Here is a 21,585-nt window from a genome sequence, read left to right on the forward strand (position 1 = left end):
ACTTCACTGCTTTTTCCCATCCTCTCCAAAGTCTTTCTAGGAGATCCCATCCTTCTTATGGCTTAAAATTTCACCTATATATGGCTCTCACTTACTTGGCTGAAATTCCAATCAGATATCTCCAATTTCCTGGAAAACAGTTTCACTTAGATGAGAAAAAACCACCTTAAACCCAACATACCTAAAATCAATTCTTTGTCCCCTCAAAGTAGCTTTCTCTATTTTTCTATCAACAGTAGTACAGATTCACTATCCTATACCCCAAATCCTTGAGCTGGATGTATTTGAAATAAGATATTTTCAGTTATTAGAAGAGTAATATGTTACATATACCATATATTTTTTAATGCTCTCAGGAGTATCTCAGTCAGTAGCCATATTTGTTCCTTTGATTGAGCTAGATAACAATATGAAGGCTACTGTCATATTCACAGATATGCTGAGGAGTTGAGTCAGGGAAACAGGCAAAGCTACATCATAAGGTTGAACCAAGTATCTTTTCTCACCATAAATATATGAATATTTAGGGAGCAAAATATATGGTTATTTACATAGTAAATAAAGATACAAATAATTTCTCAGTCAGTTCAGATACGGTTTGATACTAAAAGACTTCAGGTCAGGTTACTGAACAAATTATGAAAAATATGGTTTTTTTCAGAGTTTTTTGAATATGGGGGTTGTGAATTAAAGAATATTAATAACAATATTTAAATACCAACTATTTATTGAAAACCAACAATCATTCAAGCACTGTGTTAGGCATTTATGCACCTAACAATAATAATAGAAATAAGAGTATTTGAGGTATATACTTTTATTTGCCTCATTTTACATATAGGAAAACTGTAAAGTGCTATCATCATTTTTAAAATATCCAGGCTGGAAATCTAGAGTCATTTTAAATTCCCCTCTCTCTTTCTTTCCCCATATCTAATTAGTCTTGAAATCCTATTAATTCTTCCATTCTATCTATCCCTCCCTTTGAAGTCCCATTGTTATGATATAATCTAACCCCAGTCCTATGACTGGATAGGCCATGTCTCAGATCCTTAGTATTTTACAGACTAGACCAATATTATTTTTCCTCCAATTTAACCTTCCTCAAACTATTACTCTCCTTAATATATATTTTATGTATTCATTCATTTTTTTCTACCCATACTTATTCAATACTTACTCTGTGCAGCATTCCTCTTCTGAAAAATGTTGAATGGATTGCCATTGCCTCTTAAGTCCAAACTCCTTGGATTCATATTTCAGGTTTCAAATAATACCTACATTTTCAACTTTATCTCTTCCAATACACTCTGTTGAACTCTGGAATCCAGCCAGACTTCCATTCCATGAATACATTTGTTTGTGTGTGCATCTGTCTTTCTGTTCATGCTATGCCACCCTCCTAGAATGTCCTCCTCCATTCTCTCCATCTGGTGACATCCTGCCCATCTCTGTATGTTTAGTTGTGGTCCCCTACTTCCCCTAGCCATCCTTGACATCCCCAGCTTATAATTATGCCTCCATCGTTTAACACTCACTATTTGTTTTGCTTATAATTATATACTGCCTTCTACTGTGACTGAACTCTTCATATTTATGTCTTACCTTTGCAGCTAGATTGAAAATGTATTGATGATAAATATAATTTCATATTTCTTTGTACTCCATTCACACTGAATATAATGCATACAAGTGAAATTTATAACAAATTTTCTGTTTAAATCACTTGGTACAGGAGGGATAAGAAAGAGAACCAATATCTTCCTAATTCTATACCCTTTCAATCACTTTTCTCTCATTGGTTATCTCAAGGTGTCTCTGATGATATTAACAATAAGAACAGTACAGCACATAATCGAAATTATCTTAGAAAATCTCTTAGGAAAGTGCTATATATTTGTCCCTCAGTATCTGTGAGGGATTGATTCCAGGACCCTTCCCACTACCACAGATACCAAAATCCATGGATGCTCAAGTCCCTTATTAAAAAATGGCATAGCTGGAGAAACTAAGCCCGCGTACCACCGCAAAACTACTGAAGCCCACTCGCCTAGAACCCGTGCTCCGCAACAAGAGAAGCCACCGCAATGAGAAGCCCGTGCACCGCAACGAAGAGTAGTCCCTGCTCACCACAACTAGAGAAAGCCCTCACGCAGCAATGAAGACCCAACACAGCCAAAAATAAAATAATAAATTAATAAATTAAAACTTAAGAAAGTGGTGTACTATTTGCATATAACATACACACATGTTCCCGTATACTTTGAATCATCTCTAGATTACTTATAATACCTAATACAATGTAAATGCTATGTAAATAGTTGTCAGTGTAGCAAATTCAAGTTTTGATTTTTGGAACTGTCTGAAATTTTGGGGGGGGGAATATTTTCGATCCGTGGTTTGTTGAATCTCTATATGTGGAACCCACAGATATGGAGGTCTGATGGTATTGGAAAACACTGGCCGTCAACAAATTTAACACAGCCAGATTTTCCGCTAATCTCAGAAAAAAATTACTGTTTCTTCAATTTAGCACCTGATAAAAGAGTTAAGGGTCATGTTATATGATTAATATGTATACATAAGTAGTAGGATCATACTCAGAGTGGGAAGATGCTCACAATTACAAAGGCACACAGTGAGGGCACATCAGCCACAAGTCTCTCATGTTATACTCACTACTGTGCACACACTCACTGAATGTGGAATGAAATGTGATTCTCTCTCTTTAGTCACTTGTTTCCCAAAACTTAAATACATGTTCAGAGGGGATCTGAAATTACCTCTTGTGTTAGGCAGAATTTCTAAGATGGCCCCTAAGAATCCCACCCAGTGACCCAAACTGTTGTATAATGCCCTCCTCGGAAGTGTAAGCCAGGCCTCCGAATATAATGGAATATCACCCTCATGACTGGACTATTATTATTATTGATCAGTTCACTTTGAGTTCATCAAAAGGGAGATGACCCTAGGTGGGCCTGACCTAATAAAGTGAACAGTTAAAGGGACTGGAGACTTTCCTAAAGGAAGAAATGAAGAGATTCACAGAGTGAGAGGGTCTACAGAGGGAGCCGTGAAAAAGGACATGCCAGTGCCTTCTCGTTGCTGAGGAGTAATCTTATGGAATAAGATACAGAAACACATTTATATACTCACTTCAGATAAGACAATATTTATGGGAGTTTCCTGGTTCCCTACGATTGAGAAATATGAAATTATGTTTATCGTCAACAACCTGAGAGCTTGGAAACACACCTGTCCCTAGTCAAATCTCTAGATGAGGGCATACCTGGCTTACACCTTAATTTTAGCCTTTGAAACCATAAACAGAGGGCCCAATTAAAATGTGCTGGACTCTTGATTCATGAAAACTGTGAGATAATATATTGCACTCTTTTCAGCTGTTAAATTTGTGGTAATTCATGATACAGCAAAAGAAAACCTGATGCATCTGCTTTTTATATATCAGACACTTGCTAAGTACTTTAAATTCACGATCTTTCAATTATCCTATTGTAGAGCTGAGGGATCTGAAGTTTAAAGAGGTTACGTAACTTGCCCAAGTTATGTAGGAAGTGACTGAAACAGGATTTTATATCAAGATTTACTAACAAAGCCCATGTTCTTAACCACCACTGATAGGAAAGTTGGGCATTCTACTTTGGCCTCACTGTCTCATCTAATGTTCTGAATATCAAACTCTGTGCTTTCATCAAACTCTTGATTTTTACCCCTTTCTACTGAGAACTTTCTTACTTTATTGACATTGAAAAGTCCTGTTTAATTTATTTCATTAAACATTTATGAAACACCTACTGTAGAAAAGCATTGAACGAAGTGCTGGGGGAATTCAAAGATTGGTAAGACAGCCCCTGACCCTCAAGTTTCTTACATACTAGTGAGAAAACAAACTCATGCATAATATCACAAAGGAGTAATCTTATGGAATAAGATGCAGAAACACATTTATATACTCACTTCAGATGAGACTATATTTATGGGAGTTTCCTGGTTCCCTAAGATTGAGAAATAAGGGAATCCTTAACTAATTAATTGTGTATTTTCTTCTAAAATTTCACTTATTGTCCTCTTAGTATAGGTTAAGCATTGCTCTAAGTACTTAAAAGTATTATTTTATTTAGCTCACACAAAAACCTGTAACTACAGATATTATTATTGTTATTATTATTATTATTTTACTGATGAGGAAACTAAGACACAAAGAGGTTAAGTAATTTGCCTAACATCACAAACTCTGTAGTTTGACTCTGGTACATATACTCTTAACTAGTACATCTTCTACAACATGACCATTTTATTTATAGAGGAGGATAAAGGGAGAATAAAAGCCACATAGAGAATGGGCTAGGTGAAGGGAGATAAACAGAGATATTTGCTGCAATTGAACATAGAATTTAAATATGTTTCTCCATACCCAAGGCAAAATGGGAAATAACTCGATTTACATAGGCTTCCTAATCTGAAAATATTCACTAAAATCTAAGAGAAATTCATAATTAGGGCCTTACATGGGGAGGACTTTGAATGACACAATACACAATGTCTTATATGAGATTTATTTAAATGTTCTAAAATTAACTCTTACTTAAACCAAGAACAAAATAGTAAACTGAAGTTCTGTGAAGGCATGTGAAAATGAATTTACATAGTACAGCTATGTACCCATTTACCTGACAAAGAAGGGAATGGCTAGTTAGCATTGTTTTCAAACTATAGATCACAAACCATTAGTGGGTCATGAAATCAACTAAATCACAACCAATTTTTTAAAAATATTATACGTGTGGGGGGGTGGCACACATCAAGTTTAAAGATAAATAGTGTGTAATAAAAAATTTTGTATGTCTATGGGTTTATATATGTGTGTCATCTTATAAATGAGATTCACATTTTTTTACAAAATTTGAAAGCCACTGCCTTAGCTTAGACTCTTAATCTTGACTGTTAGTTATCTCAGCTGGGATCTTGTCAAAGCTCCATAAAAAATAATATCATATTGAAGTCACTAGAGAGTGTTTGGAGTGTACCCTGAGTTGTTGATTAAAAGGAGATCCTCATGCTTTAGATTTCAGGCAAGAAAGTGGACGAAGTTATTTTGTAACTAAAGAGGTTTTTATTTGTGCTCAGATGGAGGAGCATGTCAGTTCTGCAGAGAGTGGGGACTGAAGGAAAGGGTACAGAAGGTCCAAGAAGCATTTTTCATGAAGTATGAGATCTGATCTATTCAAATGCATGAGTGCCCACCCTCTCCCTGCCTCAGCACAGTTAGGGTGACCATGTGACTGGTATGTCCGTGATAGTCCTAGTTACATCACTTGTCCTCATGTAATTATTAATAGCTTACCCTTCCACTCTCAAACATGTCCTGGTTGGATGATAAATTATATGACCACCCTTTCCGTAATCAAAAAAAAAAAAAAAAGTCCCTGGTCTGCAAAGAAATATTTGTAGGGAAGGGCTGTGTACCAAAGACGTTCTATCCTTTTATTTAAATTATGATTTCCATGTGCTTCTCCTTCTCCTGGCAAACTCTCTGAGCCATATTTGTCATTGGAAGCTCCATACTTTCCCACTCAAGTATGTTAATAAAGACTAGAGAAGTGTTTCTCAGACCAAACCTCATGATTCTCAGTTAACTGAGCACCTATGAGAATTTGGGTGATTTTGTATTTCATTTGAAGCTACTCTAAATTTTAAAAAACACATATAGGCATACCCTGCATCATCTGGATGATCACAATAATACTCTAGTACTTAAGGTGTTTCTGTTATCATTAAGTGAAAACTAAGCAATACTATTTTAAATATTTGTGAAAAAATAACCTAAAAACCCCCAAAATGTTCTTAAAAAACAAATTCTGTATTCATGGAAAGTTGGAGACAAAATGGCATCATAGAACACCACAAAAATTAAGGTTTTTCTGAAGTCCAAATAGAGAAAATTGGTGGAAAAATGGAGAAATTATGGGATGTGAGATAGCCACGCCATTGAACTCCAAAGCCCTATACTGTAATAATAGGTACCATGGCCAGATTTCAAGTGGCAATGTAGTTTCAACAGAGCAGCAGCATCTGAAACGTTAAATGAATACTACTTATTTCAACTTTATTTTTCAACTTTTAAAATTTTTATAGGGTTTTGTGGATTTTAAAATTGTATGAAAGTGTAAGTACACAGAATTTTACACATAGTTCTGTTTGTTTATAGCTAAATAAACAGTGGGGCCCCAGATAATTTTTTGCTCTTTAAAGGGGTACTTACATTACCAAAGTTTGAGATACATAAGAGTGAAAAATATCATGCTTGGAAATAAAGACTGGTTTTCTGCAAAAAAAGCAACATAAACAATCAGACTCTCCAGCACATCAGCTTAACAGACATGTTAGCAAAAAGAATATAATTGCAAAGAATGTGAAATAACATGGGCAGTTGTACTCTTCACCTGGACTCTACCGCCTGCTTCTCCCTGGTCAGTTCCACTGCCTATTCAGATATTCCTCTTTTATTTATCAGCTCCTCTTAGACTTATTTTGGTTCTTCACTACCGTCTATTTTCTCCCTTCACTTTTGTACCCAGTATTAGCCCTTTACTTCAATCTCAGTTGCAGGTCAGAGAAATGTTTTTAAAAAGAAGATATTGGATTAAATAAAATAATCATTATACAAATACTTAGAACAATGTCTGTGATATAGTAATGGCTCAAAACATTCACTTCCCTTAGAGATAATCTATTTTACTTTAAAAATTAGGCAACCAAGGCTTAGAAAGTTTGAGACCTATTTACTGTCACAGATTAAGTTAAAGGCAGAAGTAGTTCCAAACAACATTAACTTCCACTTTTCAAAAAAATTCTGGAGTAATTGATAAATTTATAGAGAATAAGATTTTTCTATTGTTCTGCAAGTGCTTCTTTAATAATCTATTTTTTGACTGTCCTTGATGTGCTGAAGTACAATTTTTTTTTCTATTTTAAGACATTCTCATCTGCTGTTCTGCCCTTGGATATTCCTTATAGGTTTGAAGTATACTCCAGAAGACAATTATGGATTTATCCATTGGCATCCCAACCTCATTACTGAGCCTATTTCATTTGAAATTTTCCCACACTGTATGCATGCCTAAGTATGCCCATAGTACCATGGATTCTCTATTTAATTTACATCTTTCAGTCCAATGCACAAGCTTTTGAAAACGGTTTGACTATTCTTTCCATTCACTGTAAAAATCCAAAAAACAACTAAGTATAGCAGCCCAAAATATACCTATATAGTTTTCAGATAGTACTATAAGAACAAAAATACTCTATTTTAAAATGTCTAGATCATTTTGTAAAAAATAACATCAGGTCTTCTAGTAGAACTCTAGCTAATTATAGAGTGGGAAATGCAGCAGGTTACTTAAAGGGTATCCCAACCAATAAGCTGGGACACTTTATACACTGTGATAACAGGCTTCCTCAGTAGGATTATTCATATTTTTATGAAGTTAAAGAGGATGTAATTGTGTGTGTGTGTATCTGTTTGACAGATCTCAAAGCAAGAGGACCTAGTACGAAATACTAAAAGGGCTTGAATTTCATCCTGAAGGGAATGGGGAGTCATTGAAAAAATTTAAACAGGGCAATGACATAATGAGGTTTTGTTGTAGGAAGAGCGCTTCAGTAGCCATAGAGGATATGGGTAGTGAGGTGTGAGGCAGCAGGTAGGAAGATGAACTGTGAAGAAAATTCAATAGCTCAGGTGACCTTAACTAAGGCAATGCCAATGATACTAAGAGAGAACAATAAAAAAAAGGTAAAACTTCGTTATTATCTAGAGGTGAGAGTGAGGGAGAGGAAAGAGAAAAGTTGAACATAACTCCCAGGTTTCTAACTTGGGAGGCCGGATGAATGGTGGTGTGTCTAAATAAAATGAGGTGGAGTATGCACTAGGAAAAATTGAGGACATTCACTCTGATGGCCACAATTTTTCTCAAGGAACTAAGAGGCAGGAGCATCTTCTGAGAGAAAAAAGCAGAGAGTTTATACAGAAGAGTTGTAGAGAATAGTGCAAGTTGGGAAAAGTCACTAATGAGAATGGAAAAGGAAGCTGGCCAAGAAGTAGTCAAAGTTATTAAGCAATGTAAAAGTCTTAGGAGAGGCAAGTGAGCATGAATTTGTTGTGAAATCAATCTGCACAGGTGTGTGAATTTATAACATCAATCTACACTCCTATATAATTTTCTTTTTTTCCAAACAATGATCAGCCATCTCCACACATTAGTAGAAGCATGGACTACTGGATTTATCTAGAGTTGCAGGTTTAAATATCAGATGTAGTAGAATGCAAAAGCATGAGGAGGTTACACCACTGTGAGAACAAAGTTTTAAGTTTTCAACCATAGGGTCCAGGATGGGTAAGGAAAGGAGACCAGGAGAGAAAGGACAGAAAGGGTTTAGAAACTAGGGTGTCAAGGAAACTGGACTGCAGTTTTAATAAGAATGAGAGTGTAAGAAAGCTGGAAGAACAGGAGGTACTGAGATTAAATTTTCCTAAATAGAAAATTTTTAGATCTGTGTTGTCCAATAAGGTAGTCACTAGCCACAGTGACTATTTACATTTACATTCATTAAAATTAAAAATTATGTTCCTCAGTCACACTAGCCACATTTCAAGTGCTCAATAGCTATGCATGGCCACCATATTATCCATATTGGACAAGGCAGATAAGACATCTCCATCATATAGAAAGGTCCACTGGAGAGTGTGGCATTAGATAATGCCAAATTCTAGGAAATTTCCAGGAGTGTGAGTTGAAGACAAATAGAGACAAAAGCCATTGGAGGAGAGGTAGTAAAGGAATCAGGAAGGTGGGATATTTGATGGGTTTCCCACAGAGGTGTTGAATTCAGCTTGTGGCAGGAGTTCCAATGGAGAAGATATGAGCTAGATGCTAAAGTCCTCACTGAATGTAGTGGGTGTGACCAGATAGATGAATGTGTAAACTCTGTTGGGAGCTGTAATGTGCTTCCTAGGAGTATATCCGAAACCCTTCAGGCCTATCATAGTGTCCTTTGCTTTTGAAACATGCTTGACTGACTCAATCTAGACCCAAGCCCAGAATGACATTCCAGATCCCACCTAAACCTCTCCTGAACCATTCCCCTGGTTCAAAAATCACCTCCGTTGAAACTATATCAAGTTGCTTCAGCCAACTCAATACTATGGGGTGAAAAAGGAACCTGCTGAGTTAACTCTATACAGTCGGGTTAACTAAACAGCTGAAAATAATGCATCTATGGGCATAGCTATAGCTTCAATGCAAGATTTAACAAACACTATCTGTATGAGAATATATGACAAAAGTAATCATTTTGAAGAACATGGGTAGTTTGTGTATGTCTGTTGTGTTTATTAAATACATTTGTTATAATCTAGGACTTACACTTAAGATTTTTTATGATCAAGAGGGACGGCTATCAATGAAGCTAGTTATATTAGCTTTTCATGGCTAAAAATATCACACAAAACAATTTCCAGTGTCATCAGAGCTAGGTGCCACCAGCCTTCCCTTTTCTTAAGAGTTGACAGCTATGAGCTACAAACCCACAGTAATCCTGCCCTACTAACATCAATTCACGAGTCAGCGCAAGTTCTCTGGTCCTCTCATTCCTCTGTCCCTCACCTCAGAGATTACTGTAATACCAGAATGGGGGTAAGGTCTACCATTTTTCGAAGGTCATTAACACCTTGTTTGGATGAGTAAATGAGCAATCCTCTCTATTACTTAGTAATTATAAGTAATTTTTATAAGCTAAAATAGGCCCAGTCCCTCTTTTCTCCTGTCACCATTGCTAATTCCTCTTAACTTTTCCCATTCTTATTAATATCTGCAATTTTACTCTCACTTGTTTTTAAGAACTAGGAAGAAACTGGGTGCTACTGTCCTGTTTCTTATTTTTCAATAGGCTATACATTTGTAGTCTGTTGGTTCTGCTAGGTTATACAGTTATTTGTATGTAATGGGCTCTTCCACAGCAACATGCAGCAGAAAATTCCTTTTGATAAGCCATAGCAAGCTTAACTGAGTCATGACGTATGCCGTCAAATAGCTTCCAATGAGGCAAACAGTACTTTTCCTAAGGTAGCGTATGTTTCACCCAGTTTCAACATGACTATAGGGCCTCACATGACCAAAGAAATTACTTGCTTCATTTGTGAAAAGTTACAGAAGGGTATGGAGTTAATATTTGATTGAGCTAACTGAATTTTAAAGAGGTATATGTTCTAGCAGGCTTTCTTCCTCCTTAGGTCTAGTGAAACCTGTTTTTTAAAAATCTTAGCATTGAATTAACAGGTCAATTTTTTAAGTTTGTTTTTTCATTCTATAGTTTAATTACTCCCTAATGAGAATCCCAAATCAATTCTTTTTAAATTTTCATTTTATTTTAAATGTCATATAATAAGTAATATTAATAGAAATGACTGTCAAGATAGTATTTCTGATTCTCTCCCATTGACTTTGCAGCCTGAAGCCATTCCAAATTCTGACATTAATTTTAATGTTTTCAGGACAGATGCTGTTAGGGCTTTCAGCACAAGTAGTAGATAATCAGCAGACATTTAGTTAACTTGTGAAGCTTCATCTGAATATCCTTCAGTTACCCAGGGGATCTGGGTGATATTATAGCTCCAATGTCAGCCTGAAGAGTAACATCAGTAATGGGCATCATACCTACTTCCCTCCCCAATGCAGCAATAAGGCAAGGCAAACAAGACTGTAAACCATTGATCTGAACTATATAAATGGGCTGAACATAAAATTGTGTTGTTATATTCATCCCCAAAGCAAAATTTACCTAACATATAATACAAGTAGTCCCATTCAATTGCATCAAAGGACTTCTTGGCATCTAATAAAATTGTTGCTATTGGTTCCAGTTTTCTCTTTGTACTCCAGATGAGTTGCATTAGCCTACGCAGATCATCTGATACTTATCTCCAGACATAAAGTCTTCTTGGATAAGGGCCTATTAGATTTGTGATTACTTCAGTCATGTAGCAAGTGTTCTGGTATCTATTATTTTATGCCTAATATCCTTGTATAAAAAAATATTTTTCATAATACTGTTAAGGGGGTAACATGCCATCATCAGTATAAAGCCATATGGATATGCAATAGGATAAAGAACTGTAGGTTGCCTTGATTCTAAGCCACAGATAATGTTTGATGCTTTAAAAATTCAGTACGAACCATTTAAATGCATTATCTTTATTCATAGTCTATTTCTGAAACTAGGGGCTGTTCAGTGTGCTGATGGCATAGAGAAGTTAATGTGTTGGTAAGCAACCTAAATTTTATAAAGCTATTTTGAAAGTAACTCAATGCCACAGAAAGTAGTATCAATTACTCCTTGCTTTTCAATTGACATTGCAAGGCTGCTCCAAATTCCTTTTCTTCAGTTCAGCATCTGCAAAGAAAAGGAAGGCACAGAATACCTCTATGGGAGATTTCTGGGTATTGCAATCACAAGAGGTACTTCTTTAAAACACAGCCTGAAATATTTCACAATTGGATTTTTTCCCCAAGTATTAATTAACCCTTTCATGCCCTGAGAATAGAGAATTGCATACAAGGGGAAAGCTGAGCAGTGGAGAATAAGGGTAAAGCCGGTTGATAATCTTGAGGGTTCCTATAACCTTTATCTTGTGAGACAGCACAGAGTAGTGAGAAGGACGTGGCCTTTGGAACCAGTTTTAATCTTGGTTCCATTCTTTACTTACCAGAATAGCTTGGCAAGCTAGGAGCAGCACTAAACTTGGGTTTTCTCAGTCACAAAATGTGGTCATGATGCTCAGCCCTGGAGTTGTTTTAAAGTTCAGAAAAGATAACACATATATATAAAGAACTTAATCAAATATTTAACACTCAATAAATGTCATATGTTTCATTATAGTTATTGATAATAATAAAATAAGCTATATGTATATCTATATTTGCATTTTTCAGTAATCATAGAAAGGTCTAATCCAACAGCACATTGAGTATTCAGATTAGGCTTCATGGCATTATGCTGGGAAAATAATGACATTCAACAAAGTGCACTGTGAAAATTTACTTTGTGATTAATCTACACAGAATAAATGCACTTTTTAAACCTATAGTATCTGAAGACAGGATTCTTGAAAAAACAAACCAATAAGCACACACTAAAAATACACACACACATAATAAAAGTCCTTTCCATTATTATTAATCTTCTGTATTAACTCGGTATATTTGATTGAGTCCAAGAGATCCAGCTTTTCTTCAAATATATTGGTTAGATATAAAGGAAACAAAATGGTTAATGCAATGAAGGTACAGAAATAACACTCTTCCTAGGACTTCCCAGTTAAAGGAGCCCAGTTTTATATGCTTGCAAAAAAAAAAAAAAAAGTAAATGAGCCAAGAGTCTCTAGTTTAAATGTACAGAATGTAATAATTCAAAAGGATTCAGCTTCAGCAGAATTTTGTATTTCTATAGTCAGAGTTTTGTTTTTTTAAAAAAACTAATTTCTAAATAGATAGAATCTTTTGAAATATGCTACATAATTTTTCTTAATAGTTGGAAAAATATGTTTGGCGTCTGAGTAAAGCAATTTCTAGAGAAAACACATGATCAAAACCTGAGGCTAAAACCCTAAGTACATATACAGAAATGTACACAATATTCCCAGGATATGTATAAACAAGGAGAGCCACTTAGTAAATGGTACTGGGTTTTGGTAATAGTATAATCCACTCTCATTAGGCATCTCCCTTTTGTGCATTAATATGTGACATCATAGTCTCAGATAACATTTCATAACGCAATGAAATAAAAAGCCCCTCCAGATTGCAACTGTTAGATAATCAGATTCTGTAGTGTTCATTATGACTGCAATTATGTAGCAAAACTCTCCAAATATAGTTCAGTTATTGCGGTTATTAATCATTCTGGTTTTGTTTCAAGTACTTGCTTTATAGCCTGCTGGACAGACTCCATTATTCTACAAGCTGAATGCAGAAAGTCAAACATGTGCATGTGAATCTGCTGTTCTAACGGCCTTTCAATATAATTTACCCTTTCAATTTGTATTTGTGAATACAAAAAAAAGTGGAGAAATAAAGCTGGTGTCAATAGAGTCACTGACCTTTGCAGTAAACAGAAGATAGTTCTTAACGAAAAACAACTTGGCAAATAAGAAATCTATTTTCCTAGAACTAGAAATAGTGCTGCTTAAGAAGTTAAGTCTCAGAATAGCAATCAGTTCTTATAGAAAAGGGGGGGAAAAAACCTCAAAGAATCTATACATTTGATAAGGAAAAAAATGATAAGAGAGTCAGAAGGTGTGCATTTTTAGAGGTTCAAAGCACCAACATTACGATAGAAGGTATTTCTAAACATTTTATGCACAAAACCATATATTCTGATTAATTTAACTACAAGATGCCAAGTAAAAGACAGATTTATTATAGAGAACAAACACCATCTGCACCATCTTAAATCATTACTGTAGATGTATTTCTAGGAAAAAAATATACCTGAAAAGTTCTGAGATGCTAAAGTATTAACTAAATAGGATTCCAACAGACCCAGGGAAAGTGGCTCCATTTTATTTAAATGTTAACACGTAGAGAGCCTACATGTTAAATAAATATAATAATACATTGATATGTTATCGATGTAATGGTTTACAAAATGCACATCACCAATTTCAAGTAGTCCATGATTTTTTCAATTTGGCTACATACATTGGGCCCCAGGCTTTGCCCTTATCTGGAATCACCAATAGCCCACATTCCTGGCCAGTGGGAGCAAATGTGAAGTCTTGGGAGCAAGTCCTTGCCATTTCCTTAATGTCCACAGGCATGATGTTACTGTAGGAGTTTAAAACTTCACTGATCACATCTTGATTTTCTGCCTTGGAAAGTGTGCATGTAGAGTACACAAGTAGCCCTCCAGGACGTAAGGCCTTAATTGCAGACCTGCATGTAATCAGGAAAATGCAAAAGATTGGTTATGTACATTAAAAAGGAACTACGGGGGCTGAGGGCAAGAAAGCTTACATACTTGAAATTAACCCTACTCTGACTCTGACTGTAATAACTTTGGGTGTTTTCTAGCCTTACAACTATTTCTTTCTAATGTATCCCTGGATGACTGGGAAAATGATAATGAGACCAATCAACACGGGAAAGACAGAGAGTATGTCTGACTGGTTCATTGTTTTGTTCTTCTAAGGACAGGAGGATGGAGGCAGAGCATGGAATAATGGGTCTGTCTTTGAATATACTGAGTGGTACTAATGGGTAGGTGGGAAGGAGAATCTGAACTTCAGGAAAGGGGTTAGGGCTCAGTGATAGATGAAGTCATGTGAATAAACAGGATTTCCCAGGAAAAGAACAAGGAAGAAAAGTGGACTAAAGACAGAGAATGCCTATATGTAAAGAGAGCAGAACTTAGAAAAAATTTAGAAGGCTTCTCCAGATAAAAGTATAGCTTTAGGGAAAAGATGGGAAGATTTTTTTCCCCCAAGGGGAAGACTTGAACATATTTGTAGATGCAGATCCAGGAGAACAGTCCCAAGACTTCAGGCTGCAAATGGAGGAGTTAGCTTCAGAAAAGATGGGATTCCAGCTCTTCATTTGAAACAACAAGGGAGCATGAACAGGGAACCGAGACGTTCTAAGGTAAATGAAAGTTCACGATAGACAGCCTTGATAGTAAGTGTGGAGGGGGAAGCAAGGTCATCTACTGAGACAGAAAACTAGAAAAGTTTTAGTCCTGCTGCTGTGGTGATAACCCCAAAGCAATTACTAATCAAGAACTTTTTTTTTTTTTAAGAAATCATGTTCCAGAACCTCTACTGGATTTAAAAGTACAGTCAGCCCCGTCACAACCTATATTTAAACAACTAGAGCACCTCCCAATAACTAAGGTTTATAATGAAGATCCACATCATCAAAGCAAGTTCAAATTCTGTCTTCTATGTTCGATTATTAAAGGATTGAAAAATTCTAACCCAAGACAAGAAACTGATGACGATTTTTTTTTCTCCTCTTTCTGTAGACATCCTTAAATATAATGTGTAATAAAAAATGTACTAACTCAAAACAATAAAGTAAAAAGGATAGAGAGAGCCATTAACTAACAGTGAATTTCAACACATTTCTGAAAGATGATATGCAGACAGACGAATAGTGAATGAAGAGAGTAGAGACAACCCTACAGCCACAGAGGGTATAATTTGACCTGCAGAACTACAGAGGGGTTTGGGACCTGGAAAAGCCAGACTAAATGTGACAGGAGTAAAAAGTGAAAACAAAGATATTAATTCAAAGCATAGATAAGAAACCACAGATTTCAGACTCCCATATATGGCACGTCAGGCAGCCAGGTAAAAAGCTGGAAGGTTTTTTTAACTGAAGTATAGCTGATTTACAATGTTGTGTTAATTTCTGCTGTAGATCAAAGCAATTCAGTTATACAGTCTTTTCCATATTCTTTACCATTATGGTTTATCACAGGATATTAAATATTGTTCCTGTGCTATACAGTAGGACCTTGTTTATCCATTCTATGCATAACAGTTTGCATCTGCTACTCCCAAACTCCCAATCCATCCCTCCCTCACCTCACCTCCCCCTTGGCAACCACAAGTCCGTTCTCTATATCTGTGAGTCTGTTTCTGTTTCATAGATAAGTTCATTTGTGTTATATTTTAGGTTCCACATATAAGTGATATCATATGGTATTTGTCTTTCTCTTTCTGACTTATTTCACTTAGTATGATAATCTCCAGGTCCATCCATGTTGCTGAAAATGGATTATTTCATTCCTTTTTATGGCTGAGTAGTATTCCATTATATATATGTACCACATCTTCTTTATCCATTCATCTGTCGATGGACATTTAGGTTGTTTCCATGTCTTGGCTACTGTGAATAGTGCTGCTATGAACATAGGAGTGCACGTATTTTTTTGAATTATAGTTTTCTCTGGATATATGCCCAGGAGTGGGATTGCTGAATCATATGGCAACTCTACTTAATAGCTTTTTGAAGAACCTCCATACTGTTTTCCATAATGGTTGTACCAACTTACATTCCCACTAACAGTGTAGGAGGGTTCCCTTTTCTCCACACCCTCTCCAACATTTCTTATTTGTAGACTTTTTAATGATGGCCATTCTGACTTATGTGAGGTGCTACCTTGTTGCAGTTTTGATTTGCATTTCTCTAATAATTAGTGACGTTGAGCAACTTATCATGTTCCTGTTGGCCATCTGTATGTCTTCTTTGAAGAAGTCTATTTAGGTCTTCTGCCCATTTTTTGATTGGGTTGTTTGTTTTTTTGTTGTTGAGTTCTATGAACTGTTTGTATACTTTGGACATTAAGCCTTTGTCAGTCGCATTGTTTGCAAATGTTTTCTCCCATCTGTAGGTTGTCTTTTAGTTTTGTTTATGGTTTCCTTTGCTGTGCAAAAGCTTGTAAGTTTGATAAGATCCCATTTGTTTATTTTTGCTTTTATGTCTATTGCCTTCGGAGACTGACCTAAGAAAACATCGCTACAATTTATGTCAAAGAACATTTTGCCTATGTTCTCTTCTAGGAGTTTTATGGTATCATTCTTACGTTTAAGTCTTTAAGCCATTTTGAGTTTATTTTTGTCTAGGTGTGAGGGAGTGTTCTAACTTCACTGATTTACATGCAGCTGTCCAACTTTCCCAACACCACTTGCTGAAGAGACTTTCTTCCAGTTGTATATTCTTGCCTCCTTTGTCGAAGATTAATTGACCATAGGTGTGTGGGTTTATTTCTGGGCTCTCTATTCTGTTCCCTTGATCCACATGTCTGTTTTTGTGCCAGTACCATGCTGTTTTGATTACTATCACTTTATAGTATTATCTGAAGTCTTGGAGGGTTATGCCTCCTGCTTTGTTTTTGTTCCTCAGGATAGCTTTGGCAATTCTGGGTCTTTTATGGTTCCATATAAATTTTTGGATTACTTGTTCTACTTCTGTGAAAAATGTCATGGGTAATTTGATAGGGATTGGATCTAAACTGTAGATTGCTATGGGTAGTATGGCCAATTTAACAATATTAATTCTTACAATCCAAGAGCATGGGATATCTTCCCATTTCTTTGAATCATCTTCAATTTCCTTTATAGTTTTATAGTTCTCAGCATATAAGTGTTTTACCTCCTTGGTCAGGTTTATTCCTAAGTATTCTGGGGGGGGGTGATATTAAAAGGTATTGTTTTTTTACATTCCCTTTCTGATATTTCATTGTTACTATAAAGAAATGCAACCGATTTATGTATGTTAATCCTGTATCCTGCTACCTTGCTGATTTTGTTTATCAGTTCTAGGAGTTTCTGTGCAGAATCTTTAGGATTTTCTATATATATTATCATGTTATCTGATATAATGACAATTTTACCTCTTCCCTAAAATTTGGAAGCTTTTTAATCTAAGAAAGTTGAATAAACTAGGGAGACCTAAGGCACCCCCTCCCCAAACTAAAGACCTCTGCATTCAGCAAATCATAAAGTGACATCACCAGGCAAAAATTATCACCCCTAAAATAAACCTCCTAGTACTTTATTGTCCCATTATTAAATAAAAACGTACAATGAAGGATTATTAAGGGTGAGAAATGCTTATGCAATATGTGAGATCAAAAGTAAAAGAAACAAACAAAAAATGGCCTACAAAGAAACAGAAACTTCAGGGAACAAAAGAGACATAACAAGACCTTATAAATGCAGAAAGATCAGCAAAAATACAGGACCCACAAAACAATAACAGAATGCCATGAAACAGCACCAAGAAGAGGCCTCTTTGAAATGAAACACATGTTTATCAAAATAATATTTTATAGAAGTGTTTGGAAGTTAAGGTTGAAAAATCTTCCAAAAAAGCAGAACAACAGATGGACTGAAAATGACACAGGGAAGATTAATCAAGCAGGTCCAAATTTCAGTTAACAGGAGTACTGGAAAGATAGTACAGAGAATTGGGGGAGGGGGACTTGAATTAGTGAAATAAGAATTTTCTAGAGATGAAAAGAAGTGTTCAGATTAAAATAGCTCATCATAAGGCTAGAATATCCATTATTATTTATTCAGCATCTATTATGGGCATTGTTCTAGATGTTGGGTATACACTGAAATAGAACAACAACAATAAAAAAAAAAACCCTCAGTTTCATGAAGCTTACATTCTAGCTGGGAGAGAAAGACTACAAAAATAAGTAAGTCTGTCATGGACTGAACTGTGTCCCCTCAAAATTCGTATGTTGAAGCCATAACCCCCAATACCTCAGAATGTGACTGTATTTGGAGATAACATCTTTAAAGAGGTAATTAAGTTATTAAAATGATGTCATTAGGGTGGGCCCTAATCCAATATGTCTGGTGTCCTTATAAGAAGAGGAAATTTGGACACAATTACAGAGGGAAGATCAAGTGAAGACACAGGGCAAAGACAGCTATCCAAGCAGAGAGGCCTCAGAAGAAACCAACCCTGCGGACACCTTGATCTCAGACTTCTAACTTTCAGCACTGTGAGAAATATCTGTTGTTTAAGCCATTCAGTCTGTGGTACTGTGTTATGGTAGTCCTAGCAAACTAATACAAAGTATTTACACATATATGCACATATATATATATAAACACATATACACACATAATAATATATACACACACATATATACGTATGCATGTGTGTATGTTTGCACGTGTGTTTTCCCCCACCAAGCAATCCTCCAATTCTCTGCAAACACTGACTGCATGTCCTACAGTTTATTTCAATTCTGACACTAACCACCTGGTCCCACAAGACTGTCCTTCGAATGCCAACTGCAAGTCCAAGTCTTTGGCACTTCTGACACACTGGTTATAAAACGGGGGTTCCCACAAACCCCTCCTTGGGTTAAATAATTTTCTAGAATGGCTCTGTTACTATGTTACTGATTTATTATTACAAGATACAATGCAGTAACAGCCAGATGGAAGAGATGCACAGGGCAAAGTATGCCCTCTCCAGGCACACCACCCTCCCAACACCTCCTCTCCACCCTGAAAGCCCTGCAAATCTCTTCAGTGACGGTTTTTTAGAGGCTTCATTAAATACGTGTAATTGATTAAATCATTAGCCACTGGTGATTAAACTCCATCTCCAGCCCCTCTCCCATCCCTAAAGAGGGGGAGGGGTGGAGCTGAAAGTTCCAACCCTCTAATTATACAGTCAGTTCCCCTGGCAACCAGTCCCCCATCCTTAGGGGCTGCCCCAAAGTCACATTAACATAAACTCAGGTATGGTTGAAAGGGCTTGTTATGAATAATAAAAGTTGCTCCTTTCACCCTTACCAAAGCCAGATATTATAACAAAAGACGTTCCTATCACTCTTATCACTTAGGAAATTACAAGGGTTTTAGGAGCTCTGGCCTGGAACCAGGAACAAAGATGAGATACATATTCACAATATCACAGTTTGCTTATTTTTTAATTTAGTGATAGGTTCTATAAAGAAACTTAAATCAGGGTAAGAGGATTAGGAGTGCCTGGATGGTAACAGGGATTGCAGTTTTAAGTAGGATAATTAGAATAGGATGACACTTCAAGAAGTGACATCTGAACAAAGACCTGAGAAGAGAAGGTAAGGAAGTGGGCCATGTAGATATCTGAGGAAAGAGCATTCTGCACAAAAGGAGTAGCCCGTGCAAAGACCCTCAGACATGTCTGAGGAAGGAGGAGGCCAGTGTGACTGTAGCACAGGGAAGAAAGTGGTGGTAGGGTAAGATGAGATCAGGGAGCTAAGAGGAGAGGGTGCAGAGGGTCTGACACAACACTGTCAAAACTCCAACCTTATAGTGAATGAAAAACATCCACATTTAGATGCATTATTGTTAAATTTTAGAACTTTGAGAACAAAGGAAAAATGCTAAATGCCTCCAGAGAGAAGAACTTGTTGCCTCTAAGGGTCCAGGAATCAGACTGGCATCTGTGGAGTAGTGTACTCCAAATCCTGGGAAAAAGGCAATTTAAAGTGGATGCTATTTACTGCCACACTGTCAAATAAATATATAGGAGGGAGACAGAAACTTTCAGATATCTGATGACTCAGAAATTTTACCTCTAGCAGAATGAGGAGGTAAATCAAGAAAGAAGAGAACTGTGACACAGAAAACAGTGAACGCCACATAGGAGAACAATGAAGGGAGTGAAGCCCCAGAATGATAACTGCATGGGAGCCCTTAGAGGGTAACTACTCCAGATGAGAAGGAGAGGGTAACTACTCCAGGGAGAAGTGAGACGGGAGAAAAGAGATGAAATGACTGAAAACTGAGAAAACCTTGAAGATTTGATACATGCACCTGGGGTGGGTGTGTAAGGGGGAGAAGAAAAGAGAGAGAGAGAGTCTGTTCCATCTAATCTGATTATAAGAAAATTTTCCTCTCAGTGTCATTCTGATCACAACACTGAACCAATAGAGAAGGAAATTTAATTCTAATGTATTAGTCCATTCTGCAGTGAATAAAACAACATATATTGATTATTGGTCCTCAGAATCATTCCATAAACTTATCTTAGTAATGTTTCAGAACAGATTATAAAATCTCAGAAAGAATACCGTCAACCTTGACAACATAAACATAAAGGTGCAGGTATAAGACACTGGGAAGTAGAGGGGAGAAATGTAAGATGGAGCGGGGATGTAAATATTGTTATATTACAAAAAGAGAAACCAAGAGCTATTGCTCTGATTATTTGAAAAAAGAATAAAGCTCGAAGTGTGTTTAGACAGACTTTCTACCGCTAACAGAACAAGAAATGTAGATCTAAGTGTGAAGTACTAAGTTTCCAAGCTGACTGAGGGAGAAACTGTAACAGGGTGAGAACACAGGTTGTAGAGTGCTGTGAAGAGGTAAGGGAGGTATAAGTGAGATGAGCCCAAGCAAAAAGTCAGGGCAGGCACACCTCGGAGATATGGCAGGTTTGGTTCTAGATCACAATAAAGCAAATAAAGTGAATCGTAATAAAGCGAGTCACAAATTTTTTGGTTTCCCAGTGCATAAAAAAGTTATGTTTACACTATACTGTAGTCTATTAAGTGTGCAATAACATTATGTCTAAAAAAATGTACATACCTTAATTAAAAAACACTTTATTGCTGAGAAATGCTAACCATCATCTGAGCCTTCAGCAAGTTGTAGTATTTTTGCAATAGTAACATCAAGGATCACTGATCACAGATCACCATAACAAATATAATAATAATGAAAAGTTTGAAATATTGTTAGAATTACCTAAAAGTGACACAGAGACACAAAATGAACAAAGGCTATTGGAAAAATGGTGCCAACAGACTTGTTGGATGCGTGGCTGTCACAAACCTTCAATTTGTAAAAACATAGTATCTGAGAAACACAATAAAACAAGGTGTGCCTGTAGTCAATGTCTAAAGTTGATAAATGAAGTAATAAAGGATAAACATATTATTTAGAGGTTTAGGAGGGACTTGAAGAATAAATAAAGTATAAATAATTGT

At 36.2% G+C, this 21,585-nt stretch overlaps 1 protein-coding gene across 1 annotated transcript in view; it reads right to left on the reverse strand.

Moving 5' to 3' along the window:
- Nucleotides 1-12,478: 12,478 nt before the first annotated feature.
- Nucleotides 12,479-21,585, reverse strand: part of NSUN3 (NOP2/Sun RNA methyltransferase 3) — a 52,817-nt gene continuing 43,710 nt past the window's right edge. Inside the window, exon 6 of the mRNA XM_082654210.1 lies at nt 12,479-14,012. Coding sequence (XP_082510336.1) covers nt 13,742-14,012 — 271 coding nt within the window. The 3' untranslated portion in view covers nt 12,479-13,741. The remainder of the gene's footprint in view (nt 14,013-21,585) is intronic.

Source organism: Grampus griseus (assembly GCF_964374135.1).
Source record: "Grampus griseus genome assembly, chromosome: 5".
In the NCBI taxonomy this organism is placed as follows: Eukaryota; Metazoa; Chordata; class Mammalia; order Artiodactyla; family Delphinidae; genus Grampus; species Grampus griseus.